This window comes from Misgurnus anguillicaudatus, chromosome 8, assembly GCF_027580225.2.
Source record: "Misgurnus anguillicaudatus chromosome 8, ASM2758022v2, whole genome shotgun sequence".
In the NCBI taxonomy this organism is placed as follows: Eukaryota; Metazoa; Chordata; class Actinopteri; order Cypriniformes; family Cobitidae; genus Misgurnus; species Misgurnus anguillicaudatus.
The window spans coordinates 28,145,706-28,164,047 of record NC_073344.2 but is presented as its reverse complement, the minus strand read 5'-3'; the positions used below and the strand labels follow the sequence as shown (position 1 = coordinate 28,164,047).

The window sequence follows — 18,342 nt, the reverse complement described above, 5'->3', positions numbered from 1 at the left end:
GTACTTATGTATGGATTTCCAGGGGTTTCCAGACATCAGCTTTAACCGCATACATTTCCCACATTGCACCTCGCGGTCACGTGATGTCTGATAATTGTGTTTGATGATTTTATCCGCATGCAGAACGCGCGTCCTTTGACCCTAATCTCAGTCAGGGCACATTACGCGTGTTATTTTAATATTAGTTATTTTAATTCTGATTATTATCAGCAGCGCTAATGGGAGCCGGTGACAGCAGATCTGTGTCATACGGTCTGGATCAGGAAGAAAACGTCACTGTTCTGCAGGGAGTTAAGGTGACACCAGAACATTTTCATTCACAACAACATATAAAGTCAAAATTGTATACAGGACTGTTTGCTTATTCTATATAAGACGTATTATATTAACAGTCTGTTTTATTTGGTGTATATGTATAACTGTCCTCATGTCCTCTTCTGTACTTGAATGCCATTGAGAAAATGAAAGTAGCAGCAGATGTGTTTATGACTGAATTAATTCATGTCTGATATCTTTGTTTGTATCCTCATATTCTGGCTGATAGAATTGAAAGTGCTGTTGAAATGTAAACCTTTAATATTATCTGACTGAAGTTCAGGAAGAAAACGAAAAACTGTTCTGAGAACAGTGAAAGGTGTGTGTTTTATTTGTGGTTAAAGATACTGATGTGACACTGACAGGGCAGGATAACGATTAATCGCAACTAATCGTTTGCAGAATAAATGTTTTTATTTCCATTACATATAATAATTCTGCAAAAAATAAAATAAAAATGCATACACATACACATGCATGTATAATTTTAAGAAAATCTTATATTTATATATTAAGTATTCATATTTATATATAATATTGATTATTTATGAGTATAAAAATGTATATACACATGTAAATATTTCTTAAACGTATACATGCCTCTGTGTGTATTTATATATACAGAATTATTAAATATATGATATAAACAAAACTTTTATTTTGCAAACGATTAGTTACTCTAGTGTGGGGTTTAGTCCTTCATCTTTGGTTAACGTGCCAGTCATTTAAAAAAAAAATCTTTAGTTGGATGCTTTTGAGTTGTTGGTTTTTAATCCAGTTTGTTAACTAGCACTTCCATTCACTTTGGCATTTAGTTACTAGTCAGTGGCAACAGAATTATGATCCCCTGTCTTTTGGATTGACTGGATCTGTAATCATAAACTACCACCATGTTTGAAATAAAATTATTAGAGTAAAATTGGATATTTCATCTTGACAGAGGTGTGTGTGTGTGTTGCTAGTTATCAAATGATGTTTTTCAACGGATGAGACAGTCTGGACCATCTCCAGAGAAACCAGCATCACCAAAACCAGAAAGTGCCAAATCTAACCCAGGTACCATCCGGCTCTACCGCACTCCCATTTTATTCCTGGACTTTTATCTTACTGTAAATGATTGACTAGTCATATCTCTACTGGTATACAAGAGTTACTGTAGTAGTAACGATTAAGTAAGTTGAGAGTAACACAGTGTTGATGTTTGTTAGGATCTGCTAGACCATCTTCATCTGAGAGGCAAGAGGAACTTAGAAGAAGGTTTGTATTGCTCTGCAGTACATTGTGATGATGTGTCAGTCGGTTCAGTGTCACATTTTTCAACACTGTAGTTACTACAAAGTATAAAAACATTGCAGTAAATATAAAAAATGCACATACTGTATGCCAAAAACTGAAAAAAGAGTAGGAACTTTATTTGATGGCTATATTTTAGCACTTCATCCAAACCTCTGTGTTCAGAAATCATCTTACGGTGAAATGCATCTTCATCTTTATTTTTGAGTGTTTTTCAGTATTAAATGTTTTATGTCTTTACCATGTTTTTAACAGGAGTATTATATTAAATGATATTAGTGTCATGTTGGTTTTTAATGGTGGCTGTAGGTTTGAGAGAGAACAGGCTTTGGTCCAGGATGAGCTGGCTCGCATCAGCCGTATAGAGAGAGAGACTGCAGGTGAAGATTTGAGAACGATGAACCGAGAAGAACTGAAGAGCACTCAAGATCTGGTGAGATCTTCATCTGATTGTCCTTCAATATCTGTCTGTATCTCGCTGAAAAATTTTAACACTGTCAAGTTCCTTTATTTTGTCATGTGTCTTATTATATAAGTATTTATTTAGTTATTTAATAATGATCACATTTGTGTCAGAACTTTAATCAAATATTTCATTGATGTTAACACTAGAGGGCAGCATTTCACTTTGAGTTGCAGTTTAATCTCTCTCTCTCTCTCTCTCTCTCTCTCTCTCTCTCTCTCTCTCTCTCTCTCTCTCTCTCTCTCTCTCTCTCTCTCTCTCAGTGAATTAAATGACAGCGAGTAAAGTGATTTTATGGTTAATTATAATGACCCTGTTTTGCATGTAAAGCTGTCATGTTTACAGACACACACATGGGTTCTTTATCTGTATTTTTCTCTGTCATCTGATGTGATCTTTGAACAGCAGCACTGATTGTACACGCGTCGTGTGTTTGGGGTTAATTATAAAGAAGCATGTAAGATAAATGATCATTACATAAGCATTAAATGCAGAACTCTCACAAGAGGAGGTTATAAAGGTAAAAAAGCTTGTGTAGTGTTAAAATACAGTTGAGCATGTTAAATAGCATGGTGAATGATGTGGATGGAAAGGCATGTCTAGTTTAATATGATGGCTGTTATTTAACATATTCATTGACAAAATGTTTGATAGTTGAAGATAAAGTATATACCATTTTATTAGATTATAGTCTATTTATGAGGACTATAAAATTTGCAATAATACCATATATTTTTATACTATATATTTAATAATTTTCCTGTTTACTGTGATTTCTTTTGTTTATCTTTCATATAAAGCTGCATTGAAAAATAATTGTATAAAACATTGCATAAAAGCTGTCTCTCTCACTCGCTCTCTCTTTCTCTGTACATATATATAAAATATCAAAACAAACGCTAGAGCCATATTAGCAACCTGAGGTTCATACAACACAAATAAACAACTCCCACTGCTTATCCAAAAACAGAACCCGATTTGTGAATTTTGATGTTCCCAAAATATCAACCTGTTTGCTCCTCTGCTCATGTTTGCGTCACTTCTGTAAGAGGCGTGACTGTGGCGATGCCAAAAATCCTGCCGCCAGCACCGACTGTGAGAAGCGAGGGCCCAGAGATCATAATAAGAAAACATCCAGAATAGATTTCAGCATGGAAACCGATTCAAGAAAAAAGAGAGAGCGAGAGAGCGCTGCACTTTTACTGATATCTTTATCAGATAAATCAAATATTAAATAAACTTAAAAAATGTCAAATATGATGTGTACACATGCACAGTATATCCAGTAGGCACTGAGTGCTGATTCCCGGTCCAAAACAAAGTTTTTAGAGTTATTGATATGTGGTCACTTGTTTTTAAATGATGCAGTTGCTAGGGTGATCTGAGTGGTTGCTAGGGCGAAAGCGTTAACGCTTGACGGAAGGCTTGTCTGAAGCGTGGCAAACAGCACCATCACATTGGCCGCAACACATGCGCCACTCTTCCATAAACGTAATTGGCTAGCTCTGCCTAGGTTATTTGTATAAGGCAATTTGATTGGCTGACGCACACGTCGCTTGAAAAGTTGAGAAATGTTCAACTTCTCCCGCAAGCAACGGTAGTGACGCGGCGCAGACGGATCCAAAATTCAGTTTGGCAACGCATGACATCACCTATTAAAAGTGAATTTAAAAATTATTTTTTACAAAAATGTAACGCCTTCCAAAAAAATTCTATCAAATTTCTTCTTTAAATATATAAACATACAATATATCAAATGAAAAAACAGACCCTCTGCTTTCAAACAAAAAAGGTTTCATCATCTCTTCATTTGTTCTCTTTTTATCACCTCTCAAATATGGGTAGTTTCTTTAAAAATACAAAATTTTGAGCAAAAAGCTGAGATAATTGCATTTTTGTAAAGGACTTTTATTAAAGATCAAATTCAGAGCAATGATCAAACATACACAAGAGTTTTTACTGTTTTTGGATCAGTGGATGCTTCAGTGTTTTATGTGTTGGGTAAGAGCCCCACCTAGTGGATAATAGCGGAAATATGACTCGTCAATGGCGGGGAATCAGTTAAAAAATAGTTCTATTACTATATCATCATGGCAAACAATTATGTAATCGAAATTACTTTCATTTCTTGAACATTTTGTGAGATTTACTTTCATGTTGTATAAATGTTAAATACGTCTTATTTCTGGTTAATAACCATCTGTCTCTTTCAGAACATAGTGATTTTAACTCCTCTCATTTCTTCTTTTCTCTTTATGTCTCTTCTGTCAGCCAGCAGAGTTGTGTTTTCGGGTAAGCAGGGCTTTTCGTAGGTCATGTTATATGTGACCTATAAGGTACGAGGGGCTGTGTTGTATCGTGAATGAAGGGTGATGTTAGGCACGACATGAAGTGGAGTCAAACACAGCCCTTGCTGTGAGCGAATGCATGTATGTGATTCATATCCGATATATTTCCACATGAATGAAGCCAGAAACTAATTACACAATATCGGAATCTATGCGCATTTTTTTTCGAGTCATATCCGATCTGTGCCATATGAGGGAAAAAAGTCACTTTAAAAATGCGCCTAATTGACATACTTTATATTTTATTTACTGTAGATGTGTTGGTAGTATGCTTGTCATTGTTTAGTGTGTCATTTATTATTGAACATTATTTGGTCAGTTTGTATGGATTTAAAGGTGGAACCTTTAGCAACTCTGTCTGTTGTATGTGGCAGCTTTAGTGTCACATCTGTGATCAGTGATGACTGACAGGTGCCAATCATTTCCTGAATCACATGATATTTACAAGCTTAATGTCTTTGTCTCTGTCAGGCCCGACAGCTGAGAAAGAAAGAAGATGAATTACAACATCTGGCAGAATATTACAAGGAGCAGCTACAACTGATGGATAAAAAGGTGTGTAACACAAAAACAAATGCACACACACACCCTTACTGTGCGTTCACAGCAGATGCAAATGAAGCAAATAAATCGCGCTAGTTGCACGTAGTTGGAACATTTTTGAGTTAAATCGTTTTATTTCCGCCTGAAATTTGCATTATTTACGAGTGAAATTCGCGTAATTTGTGCATAAAATTCTCGTTTTTTAAGCATGAAATTTGCGCCATTTGTGCATAAAATTCTCGTTATTTAAGCATGAAATTTGCGCCATTTGTGCAGAAAATTCTCATCATTTAAGCATGAAATTCGTGTCATTTGTGCGAAAAACATTTGCGCCATTTGTGCATAAAATTCTCATTATTTAAGCATGAAATTCGTGTCATTTGTGCGAAAAACATTTGCGCCATTTGTGCATAAAATTCTCGTTATTTAAGCATGAAATTCGTGTCATTTGTGGGAAAAACATTTGCGCCATTTGTGCATAAAATTCTCATTATTTAAGCATGATATTCGTTTCATTTGTGCAAAAAACATTTTCGCCATTTGTGCATAAAATTCATGTTATTTAAGCATGAAATTCGTGTCATTTGTGCGAAAAACATTTTCGCCATTTGTGCATAAAATTCTCATTATTTAAGCATGATATTCGTTTCATTTGTGCAAAAAACATTTTCGCCATTTGTGCATAAAATTCATGTTATTTAAGCATGAAATTCGTGTCATTTGTGCGAAAAACATTTTCGCCATTTGTGCATAAAATTCTCATCATTTAAGCATGAAATTCGTGTCATTTGTGCGAAAAACATTTGCGCCATTTGTGCATAAAATTCTCATTATTTAAGCATGATATTCGTTTCATTTGTGCAAAAAACATTTTCGCCATTTGTGCATAAAATTCATGTTATTTAAGCATGAAATTCGTGTCATTTGTGGGAAAAACATTTGCGCCATTTGTGCATAAAATTCTCATTATTTAAGCATGAAATTCGTGTCATTTGTGCGAAAAACATTTGCGCCATTTGTGCATAAAATTCTTATTTTTTAAGCATGAAATTCGTGTCATTTGTGCAAAAAACATTTGCGCCATTTGTGCATAAAATTCTTGTCATTTAAGCATGAAATTCGTGTCATTTGTGCGAAAAACATTTTCGCCATTTGTGCATAAAATTCTCATCATTTAAGCATGAAATTCGTGTCATTTGTGCGAAAAACATTTGCGCCATTTGTGCATAAAATTCTCATTATTTAAGCATGAAATTCGTGTCATTTGTGCAAAAAACATTTTCGCCATTTGTGCATAAAATTCATGTTATTTAAGCATGAAATTCGTGTCATTTGTGCGAAAAACATTTGCGCCATTTGTGCATAAAATTCTCGTTATTTAAGCATGAAATTCGTGTCATTTGTGCAAAAAACATTTTCGCCATTTGTGCATAAAATTCACGTTATTTAAGCATGAAATTCGTGTCATTTGTGCGAAAAACATTTGCGGCATTTGTGCATAAAATTTGCGCGTGAAATTCAGATGTGAATACTCAAATTGAGTAAAGAGCGTTTTTTACAACTTACCAGATTGTCTGACCTCCTCCTTACTCACTTTCTTCAAGATCCTTTTTATTCCTGTTTCTATAAAAGTACAAAGATGTGTCATACAGCTACAGGTGTCCACATACAGCGATGATGATTTTGTCCTCCATTATTGTTTCATATTTCTGCCTACATTCTAGGTTGTAATAATGTCACAACTAGAGCAAGCACCTGATTGGTTGACACGGTGTAAATATCTGCCAAAGTTCAACATTTTCAACACGCGTGATTCGCATGAATCACAGGTTAAGCGCGTCAACCGCCTAAAACACTCAATTCGTGCAGCAGGAAGTTTATTGGGTCTTTGCATTGACTTAACATGTAAATCACTCGCGGTTAACACTTCATTCGCGCCATTACACTCCTACACATCCTATACGACTTGAATATTGGATGAGGAAACACTCAAGATGATATGAGAGAGAATCAGTGAGATGATGATAATGTATGGATGAGGTTGATTATAATTGTGTGAGTTTATCAGTGAGGTCTGAAGCTGAATGATTTCTGATGTTGTTATTTTCTCACAGATTATAATTACACGCTTTTTCTCTCTTTCAGTGGGTAATTGTAGATGTAATAAGATATCAGAGAGTGATTTTGTCCAGCTGTGTGATGAATACAGACTATGAGATTGTAATTACATTGATGGATTATAATCATCTTCAAGTAATTGTTTTTGTGTCTTGAGGCTGAATTCTCTCGACAGAAGGAAGCCACTCAGAAATTTGGGAAAATTAGTGTCCTTAATATTTGTGTTGTTTGAGTATTAACTCAGTATTAGAAACAGTGAGAGAGTCGAGGTTGAACGTTCTGCACCACAGTTTTCTAATAACACTTGCGGTAATTGCGGCATAAATGTCCATTAAAGTCGTCAAATCAAACTTTATGACATTTCTCACAGTCTGAAGCGGTGGACGGTTTCTTTATGTGCTGATAAAAGAATCAAAGTGTTTAAGTGAATCTGCAGCACAGACGCATCTGATGGAGGTTTCCATCTGTTTAAATGAATCTACAACACAAACCTGGAATAGAAGTTATGGATAAAAAACGAAATTATTGATTTATCATAACAAGAATAAATTATGACTGTCAAGAGATAAACATTTGATGATTACTAATGTAAAAGTTAAAGTAAACAGCAAGTAAAATATTTAACACGTTAAATATTTTATATAAATATAATTAGTTTAACTGTGTATCATATAACTCTGCCTGTCTCTCTCTCTCTCTTTTTGTTTATATGTTTGTGTGTTTTTCTCTCTTTATCTCTCTCTCTCTTTGTTGTAGAATTCAGATTTCTACCAGCAGAGTCTACAGATGTACAGCCAAGACGCAGTTAAAACAGAGAGCACTGTTAGGTGAGTATAAATATGATAAAAAATGTGTGCGTGTTTGTGTGTGCTTGTGTTGATAAGTTTTGGGACACACTAGACAATTTTCGTTAATGATTAATATCAGTAGTCCTCATTAAAGAGCACCCATTTCATTTGCTGGTATAATACAATGTGTTCGCGTGCATGGTTTATGGTTATAAAAACACGTTATTTTCCACACACCGTACATTTTTGTAGCTCCAGATTTCACTCTCTTCCCGAAACACATGATTTGAAAAGCTCCGATTTTTCGCATTCACAAACATTGGAAAGTGCTAGACATTCTGAACATCTCCGTTTCATAGAAATTCCTCCTTTAGAAATGTCCGCCAGAAAATGGCCCAATCTGAACAACGGATACATATTTTGTAAAATGCATCTCACTCCCCCCCGCACTCTCATTCAATTCCCTCCCCTTTAAAATCCCCCATCCTAATATAGCTTTCTGAGAGAGGTTTTTAGGAAGCTTCTAAAGCATTACAGACCCAACCAGATAAATACCCCGTTCATACCCCTATCATACACCCGGCGCAATGCGCAACGGAAGTGTGTTTTGCTAGTTTTAACCTGGCGTAATTATTATTCTGACATTTAGCGCCACGTTGTTTAAATAGCAAATGCATTTGCGCCCATGGGTGTTCTGGGGTGAAAACGAGGTGTGTTCAGGCGCATTGTTGGTGCGTTGCTATTTTGAGGCAAATTAAATAAACTACCCCTTTTACCACCAAAAACCTGGTTTAAAGTCTATGGCGCAGTATTGTTTTTGTTATTTAAAGAGCGCAGTAAATTATGCGCCTATAACCGGGAAAACAACGCGAGTTTGCTTATCACACACTTGGATACCCAGCAGCACAAAAAGCTTTCAGATATGAAAAATTAAAGGATCTAAATGTTAAAGATTATTATTGAGTCTCTTGGACATAAATGAGGAGCGATTATAAGATGTTAAAAGGCTTCACCTGTAGCCTGGTAAATAAATGTTTCTTTAAACAAATGCATCTATTTTTAAATGTTTTTTTAAATGCTTCCCCACAGATTTATTGTATATAATGACTCTGTTCCTGTGGATATGATGAGATGAGAATAATTTTTAAGTAATGCTTTAAAAATCCCATGGCGCTGTCCAAGTGCTGAAGGCTCTCCGCACGTTTGTAAATTCTTTATCTCCTGTTTGTATTTTTAGAGTACAAACCTTTTCTTGCATATTTGCAAATTATTTTTTGAGATTACAATGATTATGTAGGATATCAATACAGTTACAGCAATTAAAAGCCTGCTATTTTACTTCCATGACTGAAGAAAACAGCATTTAAAGGTTTTAATGAAAAAACTTATAATTTCAATTCAAATAAAAGCAACAAATTATTTTAACATTAATCTTAAACTGGCGGTCTTCTTCCTCCGTTTTTCAGTTTACAAAATCCAGCATCTAAATAGGGATTAGACTTTGTGCTGGCGCTATGTCTGGCTTTTAAAGGGGATGAGGGATAAGACTCTAATTGGTTTATTGCACGTTACTCCCAAAACACACCCATTACTCATTACGAAAATAGGAACAACCCTTTTAGGCCGTGTGCTTGGCGCATAAACCATTTTTCCCATCATTAAATTAGCAAAAGTGGGTTTGGACACGCCCATTTAGACCGTGCACTTTTGACCATGCGATTAGATTGTTAAACTAGAAATGCAATTCCCAAGGAATTACCAGTGCATGAAAATGCAAAAAAGTTGATTGACAGAAATGTAAAAGAAATTTAGTCTAGTAGTTTACCTGGCTGTTGACATGTTTTAGTGTGAAGCTAGCATGATTTAAAAAAGTTATCATGATGAAATATGAAGCTAGCATGAGTTAACATGATTTAGCATGAAGCTAGCATGATTTAGCATGAAGCTAGCATGATTTAACATGACATTAGCATGATTTAACATGAAGTTAGCATGATTTACCATGAAACTAGCATGATTTACCATGAAGCTAGCATGATTTACCATGAAGCTAGCATGAAGCTAGCATGATGTTAGCATGGTTAGCATTTTCAATGCACTGTAAATAGGGCCCTTTGTTAAAATATTTACTTACAATCTTAGTCAATAATTCAAGTAAATACATTAGGTCAAGGGGGTTCGACCAACAAAAAGGTAAAAAAATCCTCGTCTCAGCTTAGTAGTCGTGCATACGGCAGCTTTGAACTTCCTCTGGTTGAATTAAACAGGATTTCCAGGAGTTTTACTTAAAGCAGTTAATGGCATCTAAAAGAGACATTTTAATGTGTTTGCCATTGTTCTTATAAACTTCAGAGATGTTTGTGAATGAATGATTTACTGGTTGTAGACCAGTCTGTTATTGTGGAGACATTTCCTCGCCCCAAAACATGACGCGGCACAAAGTGAACGTGATTGGTTGCTTTACATGGTCCGTGGCCATTCAAAGCAGCCTTGGTTCCCAGACTTTCAGTGGACGCGAGACTAACAAACCCTGCTCTGACTGCACAGATATTATCACTGATATTATCAATATTTACTATTACCATTCTTTCGTTGTACAATTTCTACTGTAATCCTCCAGGTGTCACTGTAGTTTCTTTTGTTATGCCTGTGCTATGATAGGATTCTTTAAATATGTTGAATGATTGTAATATGAGTGTTAAATAAAGTAATAGTTTATTAGTTGTTGTGTTTTTTCAGGTCTTGTAACATCAGTCCCATCTGCTCTGAGCTTCAGTCTGAGGTGTTAAACTGCTACAGAGAAAACAAACATCAAACCCTTCACTGTTCACAGCTGGCCAGACAATACATCGACTGCATCAACTCATCCAAGAAGGTTTGTGTGTTTATTTTATTAGTGTGGAAATCATTTTTTAATGAAGTAAAGAAGCATTATTTCTGCCTCACTTACAAACATGAGCACATTTTTGACAGTGACTATAACTACTTTGTACAAAAGGACAAATTTCTTTGTTTTAATGACAGCACACGTTATGATGACATGAATCATCTTTAAGATTGAGGAAATTACATTTAGACAAGCATTAATTATACAGTACAGCATCAGTACTCAATATTTAACTACACAATGCTGTCAGAATAAAGAGAGATGAATAATAATCGTGTAGATGCATGAGCCATATGAAAAGAGTTTGTAATGAATGTTTAATGTTAGAGATTTTATTTCTTTTATTTTATTTTCAGCCTATGCCGATATAAAAACCTGATGTTATAAGCTCTTATGATACTGATACAGTCACTAATATAAAACACATCCGTCTTATTCATTCTCCTCTATTGTAAAGAGCTCGAACATTGTGTGAAACATGCAAGAGTGATTTTCTCTGCAGGAAATCAAAAGCAACAGCGTCTGAGATATATATATATATATATATGTGTGTGTGTGTGTACCTGGTAATCACTATGGTGTAAAAATACCAGTGTAATACCAGTCATTTTTGACCTTGTGGGGATATTTTTTGGTCCCCATGAGGAACCAAGCTCACAAATCAAACATAATGATGTTTTTTTACATCTTAAATAGTAGAAAGCTTTCTGTGAGGTTTAGGTTTGTTTGTGTGTGTGTGTGTGTGTGTGTGTGTGTGTGTGTGTGTGTGTAAGAGAGAGAGAGAGAGAGAGAGAGATAACAACAACAACATTTATTATGTATGATTGTGTGTGTGTGTGTGTGTGTATTAGAGAGAACATCAGTGCTACACACACACACACACACATGCACACATTCTTGTTGGTCTCAATAAATGGGGGTGGGTGATGTTGGCATCCACAGTGGAAGTTTGCCAACTAGAGCGGGCTCTGTGCCACACGACTACTGAAGTGTAACACAGTGCAAATGACCGACATTTACATTTGAACAAATAATCTGCAAATAAAAGACCAACCAAAGCTTCCAGCGAACTAAAGAGAATATTCATGTTCAACCATCCCCGGCTGCAGAATGAAATTAACGAGGGGGCACGTAAAATTTTTAAGGGGGCTTAACTTTAAAAACACAGATTACTTGCTTTTGGCAGCGTTCCCTTAAACACAATTTTTGCACAATATTGCACAGCTAACCAAACAGACAAAACTAATAACATTATAACTTTAATTTTTAATTAGGAAAAAATAACCATGAGTTTTACTTTTTCTCCGCCAGCGTTTTTAAAAAAAGTTGCCAGCCAGTGCCAGCATACTCCAAAATACTACATTTTGAGCAAAAAGCTGAGATAATTGCGTTTTTGTGAAGGACTTTTGATGGAGATCAGATGAAGAGCGATCTTCAAAACATACATGGACATATAGCTGTTTGCCCTAGGGCGATAGTTCGGGTTTTATAAGTTGTGGAAGAGCAGTATTATGGATTGCCGGAAATACTCGTCATTGGCAAAGAAGCATTTTCTGTTTTATTGACGAGTTAACTTGTCAATGGCAGGGAAAGAGTTAATAACATCTTACCGTTTTTTAGAAAAGCTAATCTTTTTGATTTGTCTTTGCATTTCTAAACACGCAGTGTAGCTCAAACTTGCCAAACTAATAGCGCATATCATAATGGTGCGTTCACACCAGACACGAATGAAGCGTTAAACACAAGCTACTTACATGTTAAGTCAATGCAAAGATGCAATAGACATCCTGTGGCGCAATTCACGCAAGTCACTCTGGCCTTACACACTGAGCTGCGTTACATGAGATGCCTAAACACCTTGTAAACAAACCTTGCCATAAATACCAAAAATAAACTGAGGGTGCACAAATCCCACAAATCTTTCATTCATGCCTTCCTAAAATTTCCCATTAAACACGCTCCACATATCTACGCCACTTGTGTGGGAAGATTTGCATAACTCCGCCCAAATGTATATTCAAAGAAGCGCATAACTTTTTTCTTGCTGTATATTATTTTTGCCGCCATGTCGTGGAAACAGCTAATATTCTAAATATGGTATGGGGTGTATCATTTCCATCACATGCGTAAGGTATTCAGCCAATCACAATGCTCTGCATCGAGCTGGCCAATCATAGCAAACACTTGCTTCTCAGAGCAATAAGGTTTGTAAACATTTATGCGTTTAAGAAAGGTGGGACATAGAGAAGCAACAATAACGTAAGGTATGTGGAAAATAATGTGTTTTTTGAACCTTACACGGTGTAAACGCATTGCATTACAGCAGATACATAAATAATGTTCTTTTAGCAACATCATATGACCCATTTAAGATAAAAAAACTATGATTAAAAAAGTTGTCACCAGCTCAGTTTTAGAAACAGAGAAACATTCACACTGTACAGCGATTAAACACTGACAATACAATAAGACATGTCAGATTTTGAGATCATTTTTCGAGCCGTTCGTTTGTTTGACTGATTTATAAAATGAAGCCGACAGTCAATGTTTACATTTCCTTCCTCCAGAAGTATAGAAATGTAATCCCGACGTGATATCTGTGGAAGCTGAGACGCTGTATCCCGTTTATATCTGTGAGGAGCAGACAGTAGACGTCCTCTGACATTCATATTTGTAAGGGTGTCACAATGAACCTTTGACATCTAAAGCTAAAAATGGCACACAAACGCCTCAATCCGGATATTCCTGCTTTCCTATTGGCTGTCAGACACACACACATTGTACAAGAATAGAAATGTCATGTGAATTAAGCATTTATTTTTTTTTCTTTTCATTCTCACCCCCTTCTTTTCTGGTGTTTCCCAGAATGCATTGCAGTGTATAGCTCAGCAGTTAAGTGTTTGCTTTGTCTCAGATGTTTCTTTTAAAATTCTTTAAGATAAACACGAATAGACACAATCAATATTATGAATATAATATTATTTAAATAAAATAATATTATAGTATTTATTTTATAAGATTATAAATGTATTGAAAAGTGTTGTTTTAATTTAAGTAAATAACATTTAAAAGATGTCTGCCGTGACAGTGGGGTTGGTGCAGGTGTCGGATAAAGAGGGAGAGGTATTGAGGTTTGAAGGAGGACAGCTGGTCATTGATAAAGCTTCGGGGTGAGTCATTAATCTACGACACAATCTGAGGATCAGGAGAGGAGGAGGAAGGGTTCATGGTCTCTGACACCGGCGGTGATGCTGGTGTCTTCATTTTAAACCTATCTGGCTTGATTGTGATGTCACATTCCAGCTGTGGCCTGTTTGGCTTAAGGGGTCGTGTTGTCATCTGCTGTCCATGATTGAACAGGTTTTGGGGAAAATAAGATCTCATTTCTTCACCTGTGTGAAGCTCAGGTGTTTGTATTTGTGTGAAATCGTGTCTGTTTTCTGAATGCTGCACAACATAGCAGTTTATAAAAGAAATATAACACATTTAGTGTTGTTTAAATCTGCTAATGATGACAGATAAACTAGGCTGATAAATTCTCTGAAAGCAAGTCTTGAATCTAATGAAGAGTTTAGGTAAAGAGTTTTCGCTCCTCCATGCAATTCATGCAAATGCACCAGACCAGAAACGCAAGTTCATGCGAAAATGTGTTTCACTGAGTACCAAAGTACTGACCTGCTTATTCATATCATGTGAAAATATGTGACCAGTAGAAAACTGGTACATCACGGCGTGACCGTTCTCTCTCCTGAAAAGCAAAGATGGACGCTCCCCGCTTATATTCGCAGCAATGTTAAAAAATATTTGCATGCTCAACGTCTAGTGTGACCGCCCCTTTAGTCTGTATAGAAAATAGACGCGTTTATGTCTGTGTTGGTATTAGAAGTTAACAACAGAAGTAGGCTAATTGAAAAGTCACCACTATGAATGTGCGTTAAGGCAAGATCAGAAGAAAATGGTGTGACGGAAGGTTAAGTCTCCACCCATCAAATATGAAGATCACACCTTCACTGTCTGTGTGTTCCAGCATGTTTGTTTGGGTGAAATGTCATTAAGACTGATGATGATCCGATTATTAGATTTTAAATCCTTAGCAACAGCTTTCCACAGCAAGAAATTGTCCAATATTGAGAAAACTAGAGAGCCGCTGAAATTATTGTCGGCCTAGAGACTCACCAACACACGCAATATCTGCCAATAGTTAATGAATTGAGAAAACATATGTGTGTATTATTTCATTCGATTTTTTTTTGACATGACAAAAAAAATATTTTTGGACAAAAAGAGGTCCAAATGATACAGGTTTCGGTAAATCTTACATTTTAACAATCTACACTTTGAGGTTTGGGTTTATTCTGTGCATATGAATTACTTAATTTACATACTCCACTTTCTTAAAAAAATCCAGATAATTTACTCATCCAAAATGTTAGTGTCTTTGTTCATTCAAGAAGAAATTCAGTTTTTTGAGGAAAATATTCCAGGATTTTTCTCCATATAGTGGACTTTAGTGGACCTCGACAGTTTACAGTTTCAGTGCATCTTCAAAGGTCTCTAAACGGTGACAGCCGAGTCATAAGGGTCTCATCTAGCCAAACCATCCTCATTTTCCCAAAGAAAACCCAAACTTTTAAACCACAACGTCTCGTCTTTCACAAGCCGTGCGACACGCCAGCGTGACCTTACGTATTACGTCAATTCCGGTGTTTACAAGTGTGGAGAAAGTGGACCGTTTATACGTTGTTGTATGTATAATAATACTAATTAATGTCTTTGTGACAGACTCAGTATATTGTTTAAAACGGTCCACAAGTGTGCGTTTCACATATGTAATGCATGACCTTTCGATGTGATTGCGTAATACGTAAGGTCGCACTGGCCCGTCACATGGCTATTGCAAGATGAAACGTTTTGGTTTAAAAGTACTTTTTTTGTGAGAATTATGATGGTTTCTCTGGATGGGACCCTTGTGTGTCGGTTGGGATCATTTTTGGTCCTTTAAAGCTGCATTGAAACTGTAAACTGTTGAGGTCCACCAAAGTCCTTTTCAAATATCCTGAAATAGTTTCATTTCTTCTCAGCTGAACAAAGAAAGACATAAACATCTTGGATGACATGGGGTGAGTGAATTATATATCAGGACTTTTTTATGAATGTAGAATATTCCTTTAAAGCCACAATATGTAGGACTTTTAACACTAGAGGTCACTATTTCACAATAACAAAGGCGAAGCTTTTCACTTTAAGACTTTTTTAAGATGTCAAATAAATCTTTGGTGTCCCCAGAGTACATTTGTGAAGTTTTAGCTGAAAATACTATACAGACAATTTATTATAGCATGTTAAAATTGCCACTTTGTAGGTGTGAGCAAAAATGGGTGTGTTTTTGGGTGTGTACATTTAAGTGCAAATGAGCTGATATTTGCACTAAATGGCAGTGCCGTGGTTGGATAGTGCAGATTAAGGGGCGGTATTATTATAATAAGATCCCCTTCTGACATCACAAGGTGAGCCAAATTTCAAGTCCTATTTTTTCACATGCTGGCAGAGAATGGTTTACCAAAATTAAGTTACTGGGTTGATCTTTTTACGTTGATAGAATCACTGGGAGTGGGGACCCAATTATAGCACTTAAACATGGACAAATTCAGATTTTCATGATATGTCGCCTTTAATGCCGTTATGAAGAACGATGGAATGATGGGAGATGTTGTTTCAGAGATGTATGAAATTCACTAATCATGTTTAGGGATGAGGTAATAAATTAATGTTTTGTATTAAATTAGCTGCAAGGCACAACAGCTGCGAGTTAGATGCTGTATAGCCACCACACGGTGTTGGTCCACTTATGTTGCCTAAAGTTTCTACAACCAAAAACTGATGATAGCACGGATATTAAGTCAATAAATTTTTACAAATCCTTGGGAACTTTTGTGATAATATATATCCCACTGTGCAAGTGGTTTTTTTGTTTTGTTTGTTTTTTATATTTTATTACAAAAATCTTACATATTGTGGCTTTAAGTTTGTTTTCAGTGATACACTGAAGATATGTTTTATACCCAGTTGATATATTATAGCTGACTGACTACAATGTTATTAAAGATTCAGTTATTCTGTGCGTCACATATACAGTACAGAGATAAAAGAACAACTCTTGACATGTTCATCTGTGTGTTTGTCTTCTGTGCAGAACGTACTGGTGAACGATGGATGAAGATGATGCTTAATAATGATGAAGAACATAGCAGGAAGATATTGTTCATCAATACACAACATGTGTGTTTGTGTGTTTGCATGAATGCAGTGGATGCATTTGTGTGTCTGTGCTGGATTGATCAGATGATCCTGATTTTACTGTAAGCCAATAAATTCTGTATGAAGTAAACTGACGTGTCTGTCATTAAATGTAAAGAAGAGTATTCATCTGTCTAAAATGGGCTCATATACATATAAATATAATATATCAATTTTAAAGATGGCAGCATGCTCCGGAAAACCCAGAAATGATACCATAAACATCTGTAACCGGGGCATTGTAGTGTCACATAGATCATTGATCTGATAAGATCTGGTTCACATTACAGCTTTGGTCATGAGAATAATGTTAATAGACGAGTAAATCAGGCACATCTTTAAGAAATAAAGCGCATCTCTTTACCATCTACTAAATGTTTAAAAAATTAACATGTGAATATTTATCTGATAATATTTTATTGTATAAACCTCAAAAACTGCTTTCTATATTTTCATTTGAAGTTTAATGAACATTTATATCTAGTTTCGTTCTGATCCGAGTACTGCTGGTTGGTCATTATTTTTAAAGCGGACAAAAAAAAATAAATGCCCAGATTTGGGTTAAGAACAAACAAAAGTGATAATCTGATTAATTTTCCAACTAACAGCTGATTATTCATTTAGTTTTATTGAGAATATAAAGAAAACTAATGAGATTTAACACAGCCGTGCGCTTTGATAATGAAGTGTTGCATGCAATTTAAAAATAGATTTATTTACTGTGAGAAACGCTTGATCTGTGTGGAAACTCGCTGGACTGTTTCCCTCGGGATCAATATAATCTCTTTCCATCTTGATATCAAAGGTGCAATAATAATTCTTGTGTGGTGTTAGTGTTGTTGATGCTGGATTTGTTTCTCACATGTTTTTATGAAAAGCTGAAGCGCAGGGAGGAAGATGGCCAGGGTGGCTGTAGTCATGGCAACACTGGTGGAGGCAGATGAAGATAAGGGGTCCGAAAATGGAATCTTGCGTCCTCAATGTGCCGTATTGATCTTTCATCACCAAACATCACTGCAGCTGTGTATGAATCATAGAGAGAGTGTTAAACATTGATTTAAACCGGCTGTCACGTGTGAGCTCAGCATCTCTGCTAACTCTGTGTCTGACTGAACACTGTAACGTGTTATGTTTTCTACACGTCGAACCAAAAGAAATGTAACGTTGCTGATCAAATAAATAAACAGTTGATTTAAAATCATACCAGCATATGAAAGGCTGTGTTATTTAAATATGATTTCGATTTAAAAGTCACTGAGCTTAACACTCATTTGTTGTTCTCGAGTGAAA

General features: G+C 35.8%; 1 protein-coding gene and 1 long non-coding RNA gene across 9 annotated transcripts in view; one reads left to right on the top strand and one right to left on the bottom strand.

The window, feature by feature from the left end:
- The window catches only part of LOC129450152 (uncharacterized), a 49,894-nt gene that overhangs the window by 12,461 nt on the left and 19,091 nt on the right, over positions 1 to 18,342 (bottom strand). For 2 of the 5 annotated variants that reach the window (XR_012370793.1, XR_008646262.2), the window contains exon 3: positions 17,915 to 18,072. This is a non-coding gene — a long non-coding RNA (uncharacterized lncRNA). Of the gene's footprint in view, positions 1 to 1,706; positions 2,087 to 6,508; positions 6,586 to 17,914; positions 18,073 to 18,342 lie in introns of those variants that run through there. The other 3 variants (XR_012370794.1, XR_012370792.1, XR_012370795.1) reach the window with 3 other exon arrangements.
- chchd6b (coiled-coil-helix-coiled-coil-helix domain containing 6b) lies at positions 62 to 18,011 on the top strand. 4 transcript variants are annotated; one of them, XM_073870650.1, is made up of 9 exons: positions 62 to 296; positions 1,278 to 1,371; positions 1,524 to 1,572; positions 1,918 to 2,041; positions 4,343 to 4,363; positions 4,891 to 4,974; positions 7,837 to 7,907; positions 10,608 to 10,743; positions 17,931 to 18,011. In XM_073870650.1, the coding sequence occupies exons 1-9, from the start codon at positions 219 to 221 to the stop codon at positions 17,994 to 17,996; spliced, it is 723 nt and encodes a 240-aa protein (XP_073726751.1). In that variant the 5' UTR covers positions 62 to 218; the 3' UTR covers positions 17,997 to 18,011. The 4 variants fall into 4 exon arrangements, with proteins under 4 accessions (XP_073726751.1, XP_055068633.2, XP_073726752.1 ...); XM_055212658.2 differs by lacking the exon at positions 17,931 to 18,011 and adding an exon at positions 16,949 to 17,143 and having other exon boundaries at positions 66 to 296; XM_073870651.1 differs by lacking the exon at positions 4,343 to 4,363 and having other exon boundaries at positions 67 to 296.

Coding starts and splice junctions, on each gene's coding strand:
- chchd6b (XM_073870650.1), top strand. CDS start 219: ATGGGAGCCGGTGACAGCAGATCTGTGTCATACGGTCTGGATCAGGAA. Junction 4,975..7,836: donor TACAACTGATGGATAAAAAG/GTGTGTAACACA, acceptor TCTTTGTTGTAG/AATTCAGATTTCTACCAGCA. Junction 10,744..17,930: donor GCATCAACTCATCCAAGAAG/GTTTGTGTGTTT, acceptor TTTTATGAAAAG/CTGAAGCGCAGGGAGGAAGA.